Source organism: Apodemus sylvaticus, chromosome 7 (genome assembly GCF_947179515.1).
Source record: "Apodemus sylvaticus chromosome 7, mApoSyl1.1, whole genome shotgun sequence".
NCBI classification, from domain to species: domain Eukaryota; kingdom Metazoa; phylum Chordata; class Mammalia; order Rodentia; family Muridae; genus Apodemus; species Apodemus sylvaticus.
The window spans coordinates 94,086,681-94,108,480 of NC_067478.1; the positions used below are offsets into that span (position 1 = coordinate 94,086,681).

Consider the following 21,800-nt stretch of genomic DNA (forward strand, 5'->3'; position numbering starts at 1 on the left):
GTCTCCTGAGTTTTTGACCTTAGCCATTCTGACTGGTGTAAGGTGAAATCTCAGGGTTGTTTCGATTTGCATTTCCCTAATGACTAATGATGTTGAGCACTTCTTAAGGTGCCTCTCGGCCATCAGAATTTCTTCAGGTGAAAATTCTTTGTTTAGATCTGTACCCCATTTTTAACAGGGTTATTTGGTTCCCTGGGGTCTAACTTCTTGAGTTCTTTGTATATATTGGATATTAGTCCTCTATGAGATGTAGGGTTGGTGAATATCCTTTCCCAATTTGATGGTTGCCATTTTGTCCTTTTAACAGTGTCCTTTGCCTTACAGAAACTTTGTAATTTTATGAGGTACCATTTGTCAATTCTTGATCTTAGAGCATAAGCTATTGGTGATCTGTTCAGGAACTTTTCCCCCATGCCCATATCCTCTAGGGTCTTCCCCAATTTCTTTTCTATTAGTTTCAGTGTGTCTGGTTTTACATGGAGGTCCTTGATCCACTTGGAGTGAAGTTTAGTACATGGAGATAGGAATGGATCAATTCGCATTCTTCTGCATGCTAACCTCCAGTTGAACCAGCACCATTTGTTGAAAAGGCTATCTTTTTTCCACTGGATGTTTTTGGTTCCTTTGTTGAAGATCAAGTGACCATAGGTGTGTGGGTTCATTTCTGGATCTTCAATTCTATTCCATTGGTCCACTTGTCTGTCACTGTGACAATACAATGAAGCTTTTAACACTATTGCTCTGTAGTATTGCTTGAAGTCAGGGATACTGATTCCCCCAGAATTTCTTTTGTTGTTGAGAATAGTTTTAGCTCTCCTGAGTTTTTTGTTATTCCAGATGAATTTGAGAATTGCTTTTTCTAACTCTGTGAAGAACTGAGTTGGGATTTTGGTGGGGATTGTATTGAATCTGTAGATTGCTTTTGGCAAGATGGCCATTTTAACTATATTAATCCTGCCGATCCATGAGCATGGCAGATTTTTCCATTTTCTGAGGTCTTCTTCGATTTCCTTCTTCAGAGACCTAAAGTTCTTGTCATATAGATCTTTCACTTGTTTGGTTAGAGTCACACCAAGATACTTTATATTGTTTGTGGCTATTGTGAAGGGTGTTATTTCCCTAACTTATTTCTCAGCCTGCCTATCCTTTGAGTATAGGAAGGCCTCTGATTTGCTTGAGTTGATTTTATGACCAGCCACTTTGTTGAAGTTGTTTATCAGCTGTAGGAGTTCTCTGGTGGAGGTTTTCGGGTCACTTAAGGAGACTATCATGTCATCTGCAAATAGTGATAATTTGACTTCTTCCTTTCCAGTTTGTATCCCCTTGACCTCCTTATGTTGTCTAATTGCTCTAGCTAGAACTTCAAGTACTATATTGAAAAGATATGGAGAGAGGGGACAGCATTGTTTAGTCCCTGATTTTAGTGGGATTGCTTCAAGTTTCTCTCCATTTAGTTTGATGTTGGCTACCGGTTTGCTGTATATTGCTTTAATGGTGTTTAGGTATGGGCCTTGAATTCCTGTTCTTTCCAAGACTTTTAGCATGAAAGGATGCTGAATTTTGTCAAATGCTTTTTCTGCATCTAATGAGATGATCATATGTTTTTTTTTTCTTTGAGTTTGTTTATGTAGTGAATAGCATTAATGGATTTCCTTATATTAAACCATCCCTGCATCCCTGGGATGAAGCCTACTTTATCATGGTGGATGATCGTTTTGATGTGTTCTTGGATTTGGTTGGCAAGAATTTTATTAAGTATTTTTGCATCAATATTCATAAGAGAAATTGGCCTGAAGTTCTCTTTCCTTGTTGCATCTTTGTGTGGTTGTGGTATCAGCATAAGTGTGGCTTCATAGAACGAGTTGGGTAGAGTTCCTTCTGTTTATATTTTGTGGAATAGTTTGAAGAGTATTGGTGTTAGGTCTTCTATGAAGGTCTGATAGAATTCTGCACTGAACCCATCTGGTCCTGTCCTTTTTTTGGTTGGGAGACTTTCTATGACCCTTTTTATTTCTTCAGGTGTTATGGGACTGTTTAGTTGATCTATTTGATCCTGATTTAGTTTTGGTGTCAGATATCTGTCTAGGAAACTGTCCATTTCCTCTAGATTCTCCAGTTGTATTGAGTATAGGCTTTTGTAGTAGGATCTAATGATTTTTTTTAATTTCCTCAGTTTCTGTTGTTATATCTCCCTTTTCATTTCTAAGTTTGTTAGCCTGGATACTGTCTCTGTGCCCTTTGGTTAGTCTGGCTAAGGGTTTATCTATCTTGTTGATTTTATCAAAGAACCAGCTCCTGGTTTTGTTGATTCTTTGTATGGTTCTCTTTGTTTCTACTTGATTGATTTCTGCCCTGAGTTTGATGATTTCCTGCCTTCTACTCTTCCTGGATGAAATAGCTTCTTTTTGTTCCAGGGCTTTCAGGTGTGTCATTAAGCTGTTAGTGTATACTCTCTCCATTTTCTTTTTGGAGGCACTCCGGGCTATGAGTTTTCCTTTTAGCACTGCTTTCATTGTGTCCCATAGATTTGGGTATGTTGTGTCTTCATTTTCATTGAGTTCTAGAAAGTCTTTAATTTCTTTCTTTATTTCTTCCTTGACCAAGGTATCATTGAGTAGAATATTGTTCAGTTTCCATGTGTATGTGGGTTTTCTGTTGTTTTTGTTGCTATTGAAGACCACTTTTACTCCATAGTGATCTGATAGGAGGCATGGGATTAGTTCGATCTTCTTATAGTTTTTGAGGTCTGTCTTGTGACCAATTATATGGTCTATTTTGGAGAAGGTACCATGAGGTGGTGAGAAAAAGGTATATTCTTTTGCTTTAGGATAGAATGTTCTATATATATCTGTTAAATCTAATTGATCCAAAGCTTCAATTAGTTTCATTGTGTCCCTGTTCAGTTTCTGTTTTCCTGATTGGTCCATTGAGGAAAGTGCAGTGTTGAAGTCACCCAAAATTATTGTGTTAGGTGCAACGTGTGCTTTGAGCATTAATAAAATTTCTTTTATGAATGAGGGTACCCTTGTATTTGGAGCATTTATGTTCAGGATTGAGAGTTCTTCTTGTTGTATTTTTCCTTTAACCAGCAAGAAGTGTCCCTCAGAGTCTCTTTTGATGACTTTGGTTTGAAAGTCAATTTTATCTGATATTAGAATATCTACTCCAGCTTGTTTCCTGAGACCATTTGCTTGTAAAATTGTCTTCCAGCAATCAGTCTGGCGATTCCTCCGAAAACTGGGCACCTCACTTCCAGAAGATCCTGCTATACCACTCCTGGGCATATACCCAGAGGATTCCCCACCATGTAATAAGGATACATGCTCTACTATGTTCATAGCAGCCCTATTTATAATTGCCAGATGCTGGAAAGAACCCAGGTATTCCTCAACAGAAGAGTGGATGCAAAAAATGTGGTATATCTACACAATGGAGTACTATTCAGCCATTAGAAACAATGAATTCATGAAATTCTTAGGCAAATGGATGGACCTAGAGAACATCATACTAAGTGAGGTAACCCAGACTCAAAAGATGAATCATGGTATGCACTCACTAATAAGTGGATATTAAGAAACCTGGATTACCCAAAACATAATCTACACATCAAATGAGGTACAAGAAGAAAGGAAGAGTGGCCCCTTGTTCTGGAAAGTCTCAATGAAGCAGTATTCAGCAAAACCAGAATGGGGAAGTGGGAAGGGGTGGGTGGGAGGACAGGGGGAGAGAAGGGGGCTTATGGGACTTTTGGGGAGTGGGGGGGCTAGGAAAGGGGAAATCATTTGAAATGTAAATAAAAAATATACCGAATAAAAAAAAATTTCAAAAAAAAATTGTCTTCCAGCCTTTTACTCTAAGGTAGTGCTTGTCTTTGACCCTGAGGTGTGTTTCCTGTATGCAGCAAATTGTAGGGTCCTGTTTACGTATCCAGTCGGTTAGTCTATGTCTTTTTATTGGGGCATTGAGTCCATTGATGTTAAGAGAATAGGAATAGTGATTGTTACTTCCTGTCATTTTTTTATATTATTTTTTTAAATTTGATTGGTTAACTTCTTTTGGGTTTGAAGAGAGAAGGTTACTATCTTGCTTTTTCCAGGGTGAAGTTTCCCTTCTTGTATTGGTGTTTTCCTCCTATTATCCTGTGTAGGGCTGGGTTTGTGGATAGATATTGGGTAAACTTTGTTTTGTCATGGAATATCTTAGTTTCTCCATCTATGGTGATTGAGAGTTTTGCTGGGTATAGTCGTTTTGGCTGGTATTTGTGTTCTCTTAGAGTCTGCATGAGATCTGCCCAGGATCTTCTAGCTTTCATAGTCTCAGGTGAAAAGTTTGCTGTGATTCTGATAGGTCTTCCTTTATATGTTACTTGGCCTTTTTCTCTTACTGCCTTTAATATTCTTTCTTTGTTTAGTACATTTGGGGTTTTGATTATTATGTGACCGGAGGTATTTCTGTTCAGGTCCAGTCTGTTTGGAGTTCTGTATGCTTCTTGTATATTCATGGGCATCTCTCTCTTTAGGTTAGGGGAGTTTCTTCCATAATTTTATTGAAGATATTTGCTGGCCCTTTAAGTTGTAAATCTTCACTCTCATCTATGCCTATAATCCTTAGGTTTGGTCTTCTCATTGTGTCCTGGATTTCCTGGATATTTTGGGTTACAAGCTTATTGTATTTTGCATTTTCTTTAACTGTTGAGTCCATGGTTTCTATGGTATCTTCAGCATCTGAGATTCTTTCTTCTGTCTCTTGTATTCTGTTGTTGATATTTGCATCTATGTCCCCTGATTTCTTCCCAAGGTTTCTATCTCCAAAGTTGTCTCCCTTTGAGTTTTCTTAATTGTTTCTACTTCTGATTTTAGATCCTGGATGGTTTTGCTTAGCTCCTTCACATGCTTGTTTGTGTTTTCCTGTAATTCTTTAAGAGATTTTTGTGTTTCCTCTTTCATGACCTCAGCCTGTTGACCAAAGTTCTCTTGTATTTCTTTAAGTGATTTTTCTGTCTCCTCCTTTTTGGCTTTTGTATTCTCCTGAATTTCTTTCAATGATTTTTGTGTTTCCCTTGTAAGGGCTTTTAACTTTTGATCCATTTTCTCCTGAATCTCTTAAGTATGTCCTTCATGTGTTCCTGTACCAGCATCATGACCAGTGATTTTAAATCCAAATCTTGTTTTACTGGCGTGATGGGGTACCCAGGACATTCTGTTAAAGGAGAATTGGGTTCAGATGCTGCCATATTGCCTTGATTTCTGTTAGTGAAGTTCCTGCTTTTGCCTTTTGCCATCTAGTTCTCACTGGTGTTAGTTGGTCTTGTCAATGGTGGACTCACCAGTGCAAGCTGCCTCTTCCCAGGTGGCCTCTGGTGCACAGCTGACCTCCTGCACTGCCTGGAGACAGGGTGCTGTGCCCCAGGCTGTTCAGATCCCGAAGCAGACACCTGAAGGCTCCCGCAGGGGCCTGCTGGACTCACCAGAGCACACTGACTCCTCCCAGCCGGCCTCCTGGATGCCCCTCTTGCCTCTTGCAGGACCTGGAGAAGTGGTGTTACAGCCCAGGCTGTTCTGGATCCGGAAGCGGAGATCTGAAGGCTCCTGCCAGAGCCTCAGGACTGGAACCTAAGCTCTGTGCTAGAGCAAGCTGTGCTTTCCTGGGTGCACACCAGGTCTCTTGCACTTCCTGGAGACCAAGTACTGTGGCCCAGGCTGTTCAGATCCTAAAGCAAACACCTGAAGGCTCCAGCAGGGGCCTGGTGGACTCACCAGAGCACACTGACTCCTCCCAGCCATCCTCCCGGATGCCCCTCTTGCCTTTTGCAGGACCTGGAGATGTGGCTTTGCAGCCCAAGTTGTTCTGGATCCCAAAGCAGAGATCTGAAGGCTCCTGCCAGAGGCCTCAGGACTGGAACCTAAGCTACATGCTGCTGGATCAAGCTGTGCACTCCCAGTCTGCTTCCAGGTGCACACCAGGTCTCTTGCACTTCCTGGAGACCGAGTGCTGTGGCCCAGGCTGTTCAGATACCGAAGCAGACACCTCCATGCTCCTTCTCTTAAAGGCAACTCCCCACCTTCTGTATTTCCCCTCTGGCCACCAGCTAGGCCATCAGCCACTATTCTACCTGTGCAGCCACCACTAAAAATATTGTCTTCTCTTTAGTTAATCAAACTTTTCTTGCCTTAAATGAAACTTCTCCTGAACTTGTTGAAGACTGTTGGCTGTACTACTGTTCCCAACCACCCTTATATAAAGGAATTGCCGTTCTTAGTGATCCCCCCCCCCCCGTGCTGATGATCCACGCTTGGCCAGGTCTTTCATTAACCCAAATATCTGTCCTCGGACTTTGTGTGATCTCTAGTGGAACAAATGTCCCCTCAGTTTATAATCACTTGTGAAATGAAACCTAATTTCCTCCTCCTGGCAATTATTTTATTCTCCCCCTAGAGGGAACCTAGTGGGTGTGCCTTGATGGCCTTACACCTTGCCTCTCTGCCTCAGTTTTTCAAAATTGAAAGAATGGAGAGAGCCCTGAGTTTTGCATCCTTATTGAGATAGTTCCTCATTTAGTTTATTATCACTTTGAAGAATTTTTTCACCTGTGGGCTCAATCCTCATCCACTGGAGACTCCACCTCTTTGAACCACCCTCGCAGAGAACCTATCTCTGCTGTTACTAACTCTGCCCTACTTGGCCTCGGAGCTGTGAGGGTAGAGACAGGTATTTCTTCCCTTGTTCTTTCTAACTCTAGGTACACAGAGCTAAGTGCCACCATCGATCAAGATGTTCAACACCTTCAGTAGGGGATAATTGATCTCTCTGACTCCATTGACTCCCTAGCTGAGGTTGTCCTCCAAAATAGGTGGGGACTTGATCTCCTGCAACAGGGTGGACTTTGTGCAGCTTTAAAAGAAGAGTGCTGTTTTTATGCTAGTAAGAAAGGAGTTATAAAAGATAGCATGAAAATAGTCAGACAAGGACTAGAAAAACATAAGAGAAAAAGAGAACAGAAAGGAAGTTGATATGAAAATTGGTTTTCCACCTCTCCATTTCCACCTCTACACTTTTACCCCCATATCCTAGGATCCTTTGTAGGACTATTATTGTTATGTTCTTTTGGACCTTGGGCTTTTAAATGCCTCACTGCCCTAATTAAAAGGCAGGTGGGTGACTTGGAAGCCAAGCCCATTCAGGTACATTACCATCATCTGGCTATGGAGGATTGAAAGATGGGTACCCAAACCCCCAGGGCAGAACAGCCCAAACAGCACACTCGAGTGCCCTGGCAGAGAGAACATTCTTGTCACAGCCATTCCAGCCGGGACTCGAGAAGGAGCCCACAAGCTTGAGGCACCAATAAACGATAAATTTGCTGGGCAGTTAGCGTAGGATGGGCAACTTCCCAGGGCCACTCCCACCTAAGACAGGAGTCTCTGGAGGCTGGCAGAGACATCCATATGGAAACGAGGTGATGGACAACCAAGTCAATTCCTAAGACAGGCACTACCCCATTATCTTGGAGCCTTATTTGCTTTCCATCAATGACTGTCTGACCTCTGCTCTCTACTATACAGAGAATGGAGAGATGCCAGGAGCCATCCTCACTTATATCTCAATGCCAAGAGCTCTCCATACCAGGAGCCATCCCCACCTAGATCTTGATGCCAGGAGATCTCAATACCAGGAGTCATTCTCACGTAGATCTCGATGCCAGAAGCCATTCTTACTCAAAGCCCCCTCCTCCCAAAGCTCATCTGTGGATAGGTTACTATAGCAACTCCTTTCCATTTTACCCCCTCATGATCCCCTTTATTATGCCAAAATTCCAGCAGCAATAACTAGGCTTTCCCAGAAACTCTGATAAACTGTTTCTAAGAAATGATGCCAGTCCCATGAGATTGTTCCCCCTTGACCCTTCCCTACACCTCTACCCTTTCCTTTAAAATGCCTTGTGCAAAAAATAAAATTTCACATCTTGATCAGAATACTGTCTTGCTGTCCATGTCTCATGTCTCTTGTCTCTCACCTTTCCCTAGGTGGTCCGGGAACCCTGTTGACTGTCCTGCAGGTTGGGACACTTTTATTTCAGGAATCTATTCATAAATGTTTCTTCTCATGAATACCAGAAAATCAGTAATTTTATATGATGTGGTCAACTATATGAAGAACCTCAGTAATACTGATTTTTATTTTATTGAATATTAAAATATGAAATTATAGAAGTTCAGAAATGTGAAACATAATGAAATTTAGCCATTTCCTCTTTAAAAGGCCGTTACTCTTCATGGTAGGTAACAGCAGAGTGAAACAGTCATTTTTCATACTGGGAAAAAATACTTCCTACAGCAGTGTGTGTGAGTGTGTGTGTGTGTGTGTGTGTGTGTGTGTCTGTCTGTCTGTCTGTCTGTCTATTTGTCCATCTGTTTGTCTGTGTAGGGGGAAGAGAGATCATGCTCATGGCATTGCCCTGTGGATTGCTCAAATTCTTAACAAATGGAAGTTATTAGAAGCATGCTGGATTCTAAAGATTTCTTCTAAATATTTCCTGTGGGATATTCCAACAAAGCAAAACTTTGAAAGTGATCAGAAAGAATTTGGTGAAGAAATTCTTAGAAGTATTAACTGAATTGACAGAGAATAAAGAAAACTACAAAAAACTTCTATAAGCAGTTCTCAAAAAATATATAAAGCTTAGAATTCATAAAGACTCTAACAGTCAGAAGCAGCTTTTAGAGCTGTTGTGACATGACACATCTCTTTGGGGTGGAATGGTTTCTCTCAGAACAAAGGAAAACCAGAAGCACTATTGTTCTGTCAGAGCTGAGACCAGGGAGGAGGTCACTAACTTGGCCATTATGGCACATCTCTGAAAGCACGGCTGAGAACTGATCTATAGGACTGAAAGCATTGTTGAGTATTGTGTGCAACAGCTGAAGAATTTTGAGGGCAGGCCTAAGTGTCAGTTACAAAAGAGACTGGAACTTACAGAGATGAAGAGGAGAAAATGGGACAGGAAGAGAGAAGGACAATGTTTGAAAACCTCAACCAAATTATGAAAGATTCCTTGGGGGGAATGGTTGAAAAGGTGAAGTGTCAAACCGATTGGTGACATCGCCATGCTGTATCATCACAGCACATATGAGTGGCCTGCGAACATGGAAAGAATCAAGAAAGCTCGGGCCCTCAGAGGCAACTCCAGGGTGGGCTACATGGCAGCAAAGAAACACCTGGAGATAAGCACAGCACGAGGCTGACAAGCATGGCATCTGCAAAGGATCAGGTTATCTTGCAGCACTCCTGCCTTCTGGCTTCGGCCTAAAAGATTCCCCGGATACCTGCTTCCAGGATCTACAGGATGAGCAAGCTTGGTCTAGGTTTTGGTGATGATGATCCCATTGTAGATGATGCAGTGCTCTTGTAATGGAAGAAATGCCAGCCCTTGAAGGAGATGATGACAAGTCATGAGTGGAAGTAGACAAAAGCTTCACCAGAAGACTCACATGTTCACCCTTGTTCATGTTGATAATACATGTTTGAGATATTTTGTTGATTTTTGTGCCATGAAAACTAAGAGAAAAATAAATTTCTTTCTGCTTGTGATACTGTGGTACTGCAGGCTTCTTTGAATAGGTTGGAATACCATGTGCTATAAGATGTAACACAACCTATTGTGAACATTGCAACCTGAAGTACTGAGATGTAAGGCTGGATTCCTTAGTCATAGAACTCTTCTAAGATATATCTTCATGAATTAAAGGAATTTAAAAAATTGTTAAGATGACTTTAGTTTAATCTTCTAGAATCTACTTTTTAAAACTCTCATCCCCTGCAGAGAATCCTGCATATACTAGTATAAGAAGTAAGAACAAAAGCTGGCACACCTTGACAGGAATTTCCCACATGACTTGTGTTCCAAAAACTAAGCAAGCCTAGGTCTTAGGTCTTGAAAAAGAGCAAGACTTGTATTTTACAGATAGTTCAACAATTTATCATGTCATCAGAAATGAGCCTTTAAATATATAGACGTGCTTGTGCTTGAGTCTCAGACATAATGGCCTGTTTTGTATGACTTCTGGTGACCTTGATTTCTTGGGTATTGTTGCTTTGCATTAAATGAGTAAATAAATAAATAAATAAATAAATAAATAAATAAATAAATAAATAAATAAATAAGGACAGTACTACTTCTTCAATAAAATCTGTTGAAAATGAACTCATGTGTACTGGTACTTGTGTAGCATTAGAATACACTACATTCAATCCCAATACTACAAAACAGTATATTTCCTTAACTAGTTTTTAATATTTTTTCTTCATATGCAGATTCATATGTGTGACAAATTATATTTGCATTCTATACTATAGTCAAATTTAAAGTTACAGCTTTACCAATATATATGAATCTTAAATGAATAGATATGGATGTTGAATGGCATTAACATAAATTCTCCCCAAATCAATTGCAGTAACTCTAACACCAATAGCTATAATAATGTGCTTACACAGATACTAGTAACTGCAGCTATGTTGGAACTTCCAGCAGGACATCATCAACACAGAAGTTGTAAAGCATGGAGTAGTGGTGCAGGCATACAATCTCAGTACAAAAGAGGCAAAGTCAAGAGGATCATAATTTCATCCCCCACCCAGGGATGCACAATAAAATCTTTCTTAAGGCAAAGCAAGATATAAATAGGCAGTGAAAGCCTATTGAGTATCAAGGAAATGTTGAGCAAGAGAAGTTATATGAAAAAGGAGCATGTTTATTTACCTGTAATATAACAGTATATAGTGTTTTAAATGTGTATCATTCATTTACTGTGCACTGCAGTATTTATTTAATGTGTACCACAACTATTTATTATTAGCTGTCCAAAAACAGACTGAGAAGACAGAGTCAAAGCTTGCAGAATGCAGGCTCAAATGTAGACCCATTGGTGTTTCCATTTGACATAACTAAATAAAGACAAGAAGAGATGGGATCAAGAGACTCCCAACTAACACCTACTGCTATTTCAGTTGACATTGATCAAGCATTGACCCACTTTCTTCTATGTTTATTATTAGACAGGAAGAAAAATGCATCATTCTGTCCACTGAACATGAAAACATTTTCTTTAAGAATTGTTGTTTTATGAATTGAACTACAAATTGTCCATGGAACCTAGATTAGTTATAAATGAACATAGATTGAGCTTTAGAATAAAGAAGAAAAAAGAAAGGGCTTTCTGTTGTTTGTTTGCAATCACCAAGACTTATGGTGCTTGTCTACATTCATTGTTTTCTCTTGCAATACCTCAGTTCATCCCCATATTATTTATTCATCACACGCATATGCATACTCTTTGACTTAGCCTTCTCCCATACCATTCATCTATTTCCCAAAAACATTCCTCTTTCTCCTCAAGATCACTGTAGACTCTAAAATTCTGCTAAAATTGTCCTTATGCCTAGATGTACTGCAGGCAACACTGTATTCAATCAAGTTACCCGAAACCTCCTCAGAAAGTAACCCTCCTAACATAAAACAAAACACATGAGACAGCACAAAAACATGAGACAGTTATTCTCAGTACAGTTACATTCTTCCAAGACATTGTGTATCATTCTTTCCATACAAATACACAAGACACAAACATTACTTTCTTTAACATCTTACTAGTCTGTACCCTTCTGAGATCACAAGTATCACTTTTAATGCTAATTTTTAATGTTGGACCAAAATCTAGATATCTTTATGTCTAAAATAAGAAAGACTTTCAATTTATATTTGCTTTTTAATAAACTCCTTCATTATATATAGAAACTTTATGACATAATAAAAAATCATAAAAAGGAAAATATTGAGTGCTAATAAATGGTGGTAATATAATTTATTTGAGAAAAAGACAAGATACTTTTAACAATAACTAGTACTTGCTTAGTCAAATTCTTTGCAATAAAGACAAGGAAGGTCCTTGTCTTCCCACACTCAGGTCCATAATGGAAAAAACCTAATATAGTTTCCCTATATGCTGAATGACCTAGCCTGTTGTTCACAGCAGACTAATCAACTCCTTTTTACCAAACTAATCTGAGACTATAAAGAAAAGACAAGACTGAAAAGGCCGTTTCCCCTCCACTGTTCATCTTTTGGAGAAACAAATGACCCTTTCAAAATGAAACCTACGAATATTCCCAGAGGGTTATTGAATAAATAAATCAGATTATTTGCCTCTAAGACTACTGAAATCAGTATCTCAGTGACATTGCAACATAAGATTTCTAGATGTACTCTAATCAAAGATGCTAGAGTTGTACTTATGATTTAGCTCCATGAAAGAATTGTAGCATTAAAGAAATCCTAAATATGAATAAACACCATACACACACACACACACACACACACACACACACACACAGCAAAGATATAAAAAAAAGGCACATTTTTAAAAATATCATGATTTTATCGTTTCTGAGTATAATAGCATTGAGTGTTTTCTACTTATATTCTTGCAATTTCTAAGACTACAGTGCTATTGTACTGGTAGATAACTACAAAAATGTGTTTGTTAAATTTTCAGTACTGAAAACGGGTAACATAAGATTTTAGAAAATTGCAGAATAACCATCATCCTTCACAGTCTATACTTCTGAATATTTCTTTGTTTTTTACTTTGTAGTTGACATTATTGTAATTGGCATATGTTTGATTAAAATAATAATAATAAGATGATGTCAAGATGGTCATTAGTAACTGCTGCCATTGAGAAGTTACACTTCAATTCTCAGTCCTAAAACTCCTACAGAGCAAAATATCAATACTTACTATTTTGCTGTCAAAAGTACTGACATTCCCAATGCATATAAGTAGTGATAGGTACAAATTAAACTCATCACTGTTAGGATTGAAAATCATTTAAAAATTATCACCAGAATAAAAGTGAAAGAAATAAAGGGCATAAGTATATTTGAAATGACAGGGATTAGAATAGTTTAAAGATTATTAGATCTAGACCTCCCTTACAGAATTTGTTATGATCAATATGTTGAGAAATTATTGATATGCTAGAGCTATAAAACAAAATTAAACATTGAAACCTAAATATTTTCAGGGAAACTCTAATAACATTCTAATGATTTCTGTCAATATTTACTAAGAATGTTGTTTATTACTTTCATTTTTTCTTTTTGTAAAGAATTGGGACATGTATAATTAATTACATAAACCTTGAATGGCCAATTACAAATTACAATGAAACAACATCTCTTGTGTGACTTTTCTTAGGGAGACATTGACAAATTTATAATTTACCCCAAGTGGGACATAAGTGATAGACTAGTGAAATGCCTCTAAGTCTAGCCTTGTGAATCAAAGGGCTTACTGAAGTCACTACTGGAGCTTTGGTAAAATTTTCTTCATAATATTGAATTTTAATACAATATTTAATAATTTTGATTCGATAATGTTCTTACCAGATTTGGGGTTATTTTACTTGGTTTTGCATTGAAGATTTTCAAAACTGTGGTTCAAATCCAGGGCTTTATGTTTATAAACAAATGCTCTGTCAAGTTTTTTTCTTCAGTCCTCTCCATAACTGTAAATGTGACATACCATAATATTTTTCTCATATAGCAAATATAGATTTTTATTTTATCTTAGGCAAACATGCTTTTCTTCAAGGTTCTTCTCAGTGCAATGTGTACATCCTTATTCCTTAAACTGTAGATAAAAGGGTTCAACATTGGGCCCAAAATGGTATAAAATATGGTAGAAACTTTATCATCATCCACAGATGCACTAGAAGGCTTAAGATACATGAAGGCTGAAGCTCCATAGAAAAGAGAAACAGCTATTACATGGGAGCCACAGGTACTGAAGGCTTTTGACCTACCCTCTGCAGAACGGATGCCGAGTATGTTGGAAATAATCAAAGTGTAAGAAATAAAAACAGTCAGACTGGGTATTATTACATTGACACCCACAACAACAAAAACCACCAGTTCATTCATGGAGGTGCTTGTGCAGGAGAGCTTCTGGAGAGGGGGTATATCGCACATGTAGTGATTGATGATGTTGCCATCACAGAAGGTCAGGCTTAGCATGCTACATGTATGGGCTGTGGCACCCACAAGCCCCATCACATACACTCCCACCATCATCAAGTGGCAGACTTGATGGGACATGGTAACCTGGTAAAGCAGGGGCTTACAGATGGCAGCATATCTGCCATAGGCCATTGCTGTCAAAATGTAGCATTCATCAATAACAAAGAAGCAGAAGAAAAAGAGTTGAGTCATACACTCAGCATGAGAGATGATGTTCTGCTTCACAAAACCAACCAGCATTCTGGGGGTTATGACCGTGGAGTAGCAGAAATCAATAAAGGAAAGATTAAAGAGAAAGTAGTACATGGGTGTGTGCAGGTGAGTATTCAACACAATCAGAACAATCAAGCCCAGATTCCCCACCATGGAGACCACATAGATTCCCAAGAAGAGGAAGAAGAGAGGCAACTGGAGCTCTGGCTGCTGTGTCAAGCCCAGCAGGATAAACTCCTTCACAGAAGAGTCATTTCTGAAGGCCATTCTTCCAAAGGTCATGTCTACATGAGAATAGTAACAACATTAACATTAGAATAAATTCCTAGCTTGCTTCAACCAGTGTCTTTGAAACTAAGAACCAGCATGGAAGGATAAAAGTAATCCCATCCTTCTCAGTACTGGTTTTCAATATCTGAGAGGCTTAATGTATATAACAAAACAAATATATGTCAGGCCGTTTCTTTGGGAATATTATTCAGGGCACCAATGATCATTCTCCCTTCTGCAGCGTCCGTCTCTGATCTGCTTCTACCTTGACACTTACCTCCCAGTTATTAATCTCCAAAGAAGGGACAAGATACACTGAAGACTGAAAGACTCACTCAGATGTAGTTTACAGGGAAAGAAAAAAATAAACAAGCAAGTGTGTTTTCAATACTTACATTTGTACATGGGGAACTCAAAAGTGAATTTACTACCCTTTATTCTTTAATTTTATACTGGAAAGTACTCACATCATTGGAAAACTGTAACAGTGTCTAGCACAGAAAAGAAAAGAAAACAAAAGAAAAGAAAGGAAAAAGAAAAGAAACAAAAACGTTTCAATGTTGTTACTACATTTATCTTTCTGGTGATAAGGAAAATTAATTTTGGACTGGTGAAGTCAGAACTCTCATTCCTCCAGAGTAAGAAAAGCCATTATTGTATGGTATCATTTTTTGTGGTGGCTTTTCCAAGAACATCTTTTCTAGTCCATAGTTTGGTAAATAACATCTACTGATATCTCAAGAGCCTGCTGATTGGGACCCAAGAGAGTTTTATGAGTTTGTAAACTTAGGGACCTGATTAAAAGTTGGAAGGCTTTTGTTTCCTAGTTATTTTCCCCCAGAGACAGATTTTGTTGCTATGGATGTTATAGATTAGTTCTATACTAATGACATTGCCGTATTAGACTTTATAAAATTTTGTTTGATTTTTCTTGTTTGAATTTTATAAATATATACGTTTTGATTCATTTATCCAATTATCTCTCCTACAATCCCTCCCTCATCTTCCTTTCATTATCTCTTCATCTTTTCTTTTTTATCGTTTTTTAACCCACTGAGTCCACAGAACACTGCCACTATGTATATAAGTATAGTACCCTCTCAGGGCCATCCAAATGTTTTTGAAATCAACTGTATTTCTCCTGGTAACCATCAATTGTTAAGAGTTTCTCTGCTAGAGATGGAACTTTATGACCATATCTTCTTTCAATACCTGTGATTTTCTTGAATTTACACAGGATTAATATATACTATGGAGATAACTGTGGGTTCATTTTGATCAGTGAACCTGTTGAGTCCTGAAAATACTGTTTTAGTGTGTTCATCTATCACCTTGGTCTCTTACAATCTTTTCATTCCTGTTTCCCTTATTATCCTTGTAACTTGGGTGAAGGGATGGGGATCCAATTTAGGATTGAACACTCCCAGATTCTTAGTCATTGCCTAGTTTCCAATTATGAATGTTTGTGTTAATCACTATCTCCTGCCAAAAGAAGCACCTCTGATAAAGGACAGAGATATACTAATCTATGGGTATAATGCATAAAGAAAATTTATTAAGAGTTTATACAGTTTAATGCTATATCCACAGACTAAAAAACAGTCTTAAGTACTTCTCCAGGTGTGACATATCTAGTCTCAGGCCATTGGCTAAAAGAACCATGTTAATTTCTGCCTATAGAGCAAGTCTGAAATATAAACAGTGGATATTTACTCCAGCAACACTTATAGCAATAGTGCATAAAAGGGTGTATCCTGCCATCTCAGCCATTATTGTATCTTTCAGAATTCACAGATATATAGAATCATTACTATTCACCTATGATAACATGCCTAGACATTAAGAACTATAGAAGCTAGACAATACAAATAAAGTTTCTAGACAGAAGCAAGATTTATTTCTCAACTTCATGACTTAAATATATGGTATCAGCACCAATAATATCTCATCATTAAGTTATGGCTATATTCAAAAACAATGACAATGGTCTGAAATATTGGGTGAAGGGGGCTATGGAACACAACTGGCAAACAACCCCCCCAAAGTAGCCCAAAAGCTCTGGCTGTTGTTTTTACTAGATGGTGTATGGTCTCTAGGACAAACACTTTCTCACAATTATAGGATAAATTCACTTAAATCCCTTTTATGCATGAGTGTATTTTGAAAAGCTTTTACATTAGTATGCTTAAACATACTTTATCAAATATCCTTAATATTAGTTATCCCTCCTCCAACTCCATTTCTCCTGTCTCATGTCCTACTCAATTTTTCCTGCTGTTATTCTTCAGTCTCCCTTGATATAACCAGTGGTCTGTGTTTACATACATTTTATTTCTGCTAATGTAGGTACACTCCAAATAGAAGGGCAGGAAAGCAAATCACATATACATGGATTCTCCATACTTTCTTTTGCTAGGTGAAATTCTATATGTTTGCTCAGAATGTTAAAACAGGATCAGATAAAACATCTAAACAGTCCTATAAATCCTAAGGAAATAGACGTAGTCATTAAAATTTTCACTAATTGGAGAGTGTGATAATATATTCCAATGACAAAGCATAACTTTGGTCCATTGTGTGAAATTCAGCTGATCTTAACGTCTTGGAATAGAGCTGGTCTATTCATTAATAAATCCCCTCAGGTCAGTTCTGCGATATCTTTTGCTGCTTATGGGATGGTGTGTGCTGGATCCTCTCCCTACACAGGCTACATGCTCTGACTGAACTTCTGCAATGCCAATGACATCAACCATTGCCTGTGTGACATTCTCCCTCTGCTCCAACTTTCCTGCACCAGCCCCAATGTCAATGAGGTCATGGTTCTCATAGTTGTGGGTATTAACATCAGAGTCCCTGGATTTACCATCCTCATTTCCTATGTTTTCATCCTTGCCAAAATTCTAAACATCAAATCCACACAAGGAAGATAAAAAAATCTTTGGCACCTGTAGCTCTTACTGATGGTGATTTCTGTTTTTCAGGTCAGGAACATTCATGTATCTCAATCATTCTGGATCTATGGACCAGGGAAAAATTTCTTCTGTTTTCTACACTAATGTGGTTCCCAAGCTCAACCCTCTGATCTACAGTTTGAGGAACAAGGATGTGAAAATAGGACTCAAGAAAGTTATGATTAAAGTCCATATTAGATTCATATCGGTTAGAAATAAAATAATATAAAGAACAAAAATTTAAGTTTAAAGAATCTTCAGTTTTACTTTTGTTCCCATGAAGATATTTTGTTCATACAAGTGTCACTTTAACGTGCATTGCTCTTCTGTTACTGATATTCTCAAAAATGTGTGTTATAACAATGACATGTAACACAAAGGCTGTGTCAAATCATTGGATTATACTTTCAATATTTTTTCCATCTCTATTTTAAGGATTTCAAGTATATGTGAGATAAAGATATATTCACAAAAATAGCATATCTTGTTTGGATAACAGCAACCATTTACTAGTATAAATAACAAATATAATATATAATTTAACTTTGGATATAGACTTCAGTGGCTTATAGCATTGACTCAGCTCCCCATCAGGGGAGGCAACTGTGAGGAGCACAGTTGACTGTAAATCTGTAGCCAAGGATCTTTCACATGCAGTCCTTGGCTCACTTCATCATACCTCAAATTCATCACTATACAAATATAGGCTTACTCAAACATATGAGTTCATTTTCTTGTATGAACTATAATTTTTGATAGGAGACTTTCTGTTATTCTTCCAATGTCTTTTAGCACTGCCCTGAATCTGAAGCTTTGCCACAAAATTTTCCTATGTCTCTTTGACATATAAGATTTTCTCTAATCTGCAGTTTCTATTCACTGATCCTGACTCACTATATTTTATCTTTTAAAAACAATTACTGCAATAAATGTCTTTGTTTCTATTTTTTATTATTATTTTCTGTATTCTTTGTTTACATTCCAAATGATTTTCCCTTTCCCGACTCCCCCCTCCCCCTAAGTCCCATAAGCCCTCTTCCCTCTGCCCATTCCCCAATCAACCCCCTCTCACTCTCTGTCCTGGCAATCCCCTACAATGCTGTATTAAGCCTTTCCAGGACCCGGGCCCTTTCCTCTCTTCTTCTTCTTGGGAGTGATTTGATATGCGGTTTGTGTTTTGGGTATTCTGAGCTTCTGAGATAAAATCCACTTATCAGTGACTGCACTCCATGTGTGTTCTTTTGTGAATGAGTTACCTCACTTAGTATGATATTTTCTTGAAGTTGTGATAATTTCCTGGATTCCACTTCTAAACAGAACTGAATGATGACATTTATATGAAAAGCTTCAAAAACTTTGATAATATGATACTATAATTACATCCTACTCTTTCATAAGCTCTAATAAAAAACTTAAAGACAAATTTATAGACAAATATTTTATTGATTTATAAGAAAACAAGAATCTAATTTCATAGAAAAAATATTTTAAAATGATTACTTCTGCAATTAAAAATACACACAAAGAAAAGCATACAAAGGAATTGTTTACTCTAAAATGAACCAAAATCATACACAAAACTTAAATAATAATTCTTTAGAAAATATGTTTAGGATGCTCAAAGTCATCTTTTAGAAATCATTAAACCTGGAAGGAAAAATATATGGCAAATAAAATTCAATAAACTGTAAAAATGAAATACTTTTAGGTTTATCAGACTTGACTAATACTTGCATGTCATACACTGCCAGGAGCCATAATGGGACAAGCTAATATACCAGCAGATGATCACCCTGAAATGCCTGCCTCAGATTATTATATAATCTGCGACAGGTGAGCCGCCATTCAGCAAGGCTGTGGGGGACTAATTTTAGGAAAGATTCCTGCTATTTATATGCTTTTCCTGTTATTATTATACATTTATAATAATCAATAAGTATTAGCACACCCCTTTGGAGCAGATCTCTGCAGACTCACGAAGATGTACTATCTTATAGTGATGCTATGTAGACAAACAGGTGAGTTAAGTTTAATGATGATTCTATAAGAATTCCTAAAATTATATCTGTGATTATTAAGTTCTTTTATAATGGGACTCCTACTATGTCCTTTTCTAATAGTCAAACTGCAAGGATAACTCTGACACTCTCCCAAGTTAATTGGGAGTTAATTGCTCTCAGATGGCAACCAGACTTTCTCCTACTCAGAGCACATTCCAAGAGGTTGTAAAACAATTAACCTAAGATCAGAAAAAGGGAACTAACAGTTTATTAATAGAACAGAAGATAAAATATTGACTGGGTTTATCTATACAAAGCTTCACTTATAACTTAGTTATAGTTTTAAACTTTCTACAAACCTGTAGAGAAGACATGTGATAGATGTTACTATCTAGATAATTACTCGTAATGGATATGCATGTAAACATTCTCTGTTGTAAACTTCTATTTCAATTTATGACTTGGTATTTTGTGTGAACTTGTGATGAACTTTGTAACATGTGATCATGAATTCTGAAAGATGTATAAGTACTGAAGACAAAAGAGATACACACTACTACTAGATGAGGACTACTACTACTACTCTCTCTCTCTCTTCTCTCACACAGCTTTTTTCCTCCTGCTCTCTCTCTCCTGCTTTCTCTCTTTTTACCTTTCTCCAATTAGAAGAACTTTTCTTTTATCCCCAGCTTAGAACATTTCCGCTTTTCCCTCTTAGATAGCTTTACATAGGAAACTTTTTACAACTTAGTAATAAACTCATTAACCACTTCTTTAAGTGTCCTATTTTTCTCCCTGTGAAGACCTCTGACCAGCAAGATGAGAGTTAGAGCCCAGCAGTTCCTGCTGATATAGAACAAAGACCACATTGCTTAATCCTCTGCTGTGAGGCTACAGGTGTTAATCGCCTAAGCCAGTAGTCTTGCACCCTCAGAAAGAAAAAGAAAGTTTCGAGGATATTTTAGAAGCTATCATCAGCATTTTAGTACTGTTGAAAGCCCTGAAACCCTCAGACTTCAAAGCCATTATCACCAGAGTCCTACTCTGTGTCTCCACAACTACCCTCGCCTGGCTGGGAGGCTCCAGGCTGCTGGCAATACACCAATTATGGAATATCCAGAATATATTATTAACAAAATTATGTATCAATAACTGAGTACCATTTAATATCATTTAATAAGTGAAGGCAAGAAATGAAACTGAAGCAGAGACAATGGAGGAATGCTATTGCCCTCGCTTCTCCTTGGCAGCTATTGTCCCTATAATCTGGCCATAGGCTAACAGAATTCCCTTACAGCATTTTTAAGGGTATAGGTGGGAAGGGCTGGATAGTCACAGTATCATTATCTAATGGTAGGAAGGGTAGATGGGACTTATGTGTTGAATCATGCAGCACTTGCAGGTCCTCACACTTGAACAGCAAGGGCTTTACTCACTGAACCAATCTATGTCTCAGGGCAAATTTGCATATTTATGACAAAGGTGTACTTATGTACTTTTACATAATAAGTCATATCTGGAAGAAACGATTACTATTTCAGCAAAAGGACATCTTAAACACTTTAGAATTTATATTTATTTTGCAAAAATCATCCCTTTATGTAAATTAGACTAATATCCCAAAGTTTGATTAAGGCAAATTCATAACAGTTATAAATTCTGCCCAAAACTCCAAAGCCATATTTATTTAAGTAATTTTGTATATGAGCATAAATTTGGGAGTAGTACTATTGGGTTTCATATTTTTGTGGAGAATTTTATTGAAATTTTGTGACAGTTTCATTTATTCTATAGACTGCTTTGGGAGAGTCTCATCATTTAGTATCATCATTTTTGTTCAGTATCTTAAATTCCTCACTGACTGGTTTCCTTCACATACAAGAGATGATAAAAATGTAGTTTATGCTGTTTTAATTGAATCTAGGTTTGAAAATTCTGACCAATAGAAATATAATACATTGCATGTATGTAAAAAATGATTTATGTGATAGTCTTGATGGTGTCTTGTTTGTGTCTCACATTAGCAATTAAAAGAGATATAATGCTTTCCAATGGAAAACTACAGAAGAGGACAGACATTTAAATTACATATTCAAACACTTGTTATTAGTGCAAAATAAGAAATGGGGTAAGCAATAATAAAATGCAACCCTAGTATAGATTTACTATATGATTTGAAGAACTATTTTCTATAATTTGACAAAAAATATACATTTTAAATAAAAATTGAAAAAACAGCCAAGGATTTCTTTAACATTATTCTTAAATAGTACATATATTTCACAGAATG

At 37.4% G+C, this 21,800-nt stretch overlaps 1 protein-coding gene across 1 annotated transcript; it reads right to left on the reverse strand.

The window, feature by feature from the left end:
* Window positions 1-13,626: 13,626 nt before the first annotated feature.
* On the reverse strand, window positions 13,627-14,571 carry LOC127690087 (olfactory receptor 145-like). The gene has a single exon (XM_052189641.1). It carries the CDS (start codon window positions 14,569-14,571, stop codon window positions 13,627-13,629), a length of 945 nt encoding a protein of 314 aa, XP_052045601.1.
* Window positions 14,572-21,800: the final 7,229 nt, after the last annotated feature.

Coding starts and splice junctions, on each gene's coding strand:
- LOC127690087 (XM_052189641.1), bottom strand. CDS start 14,571: ATGACCTTTGGAAGAATGGCCTTCAGAAATGACTCTTCTGTGAAGGAG.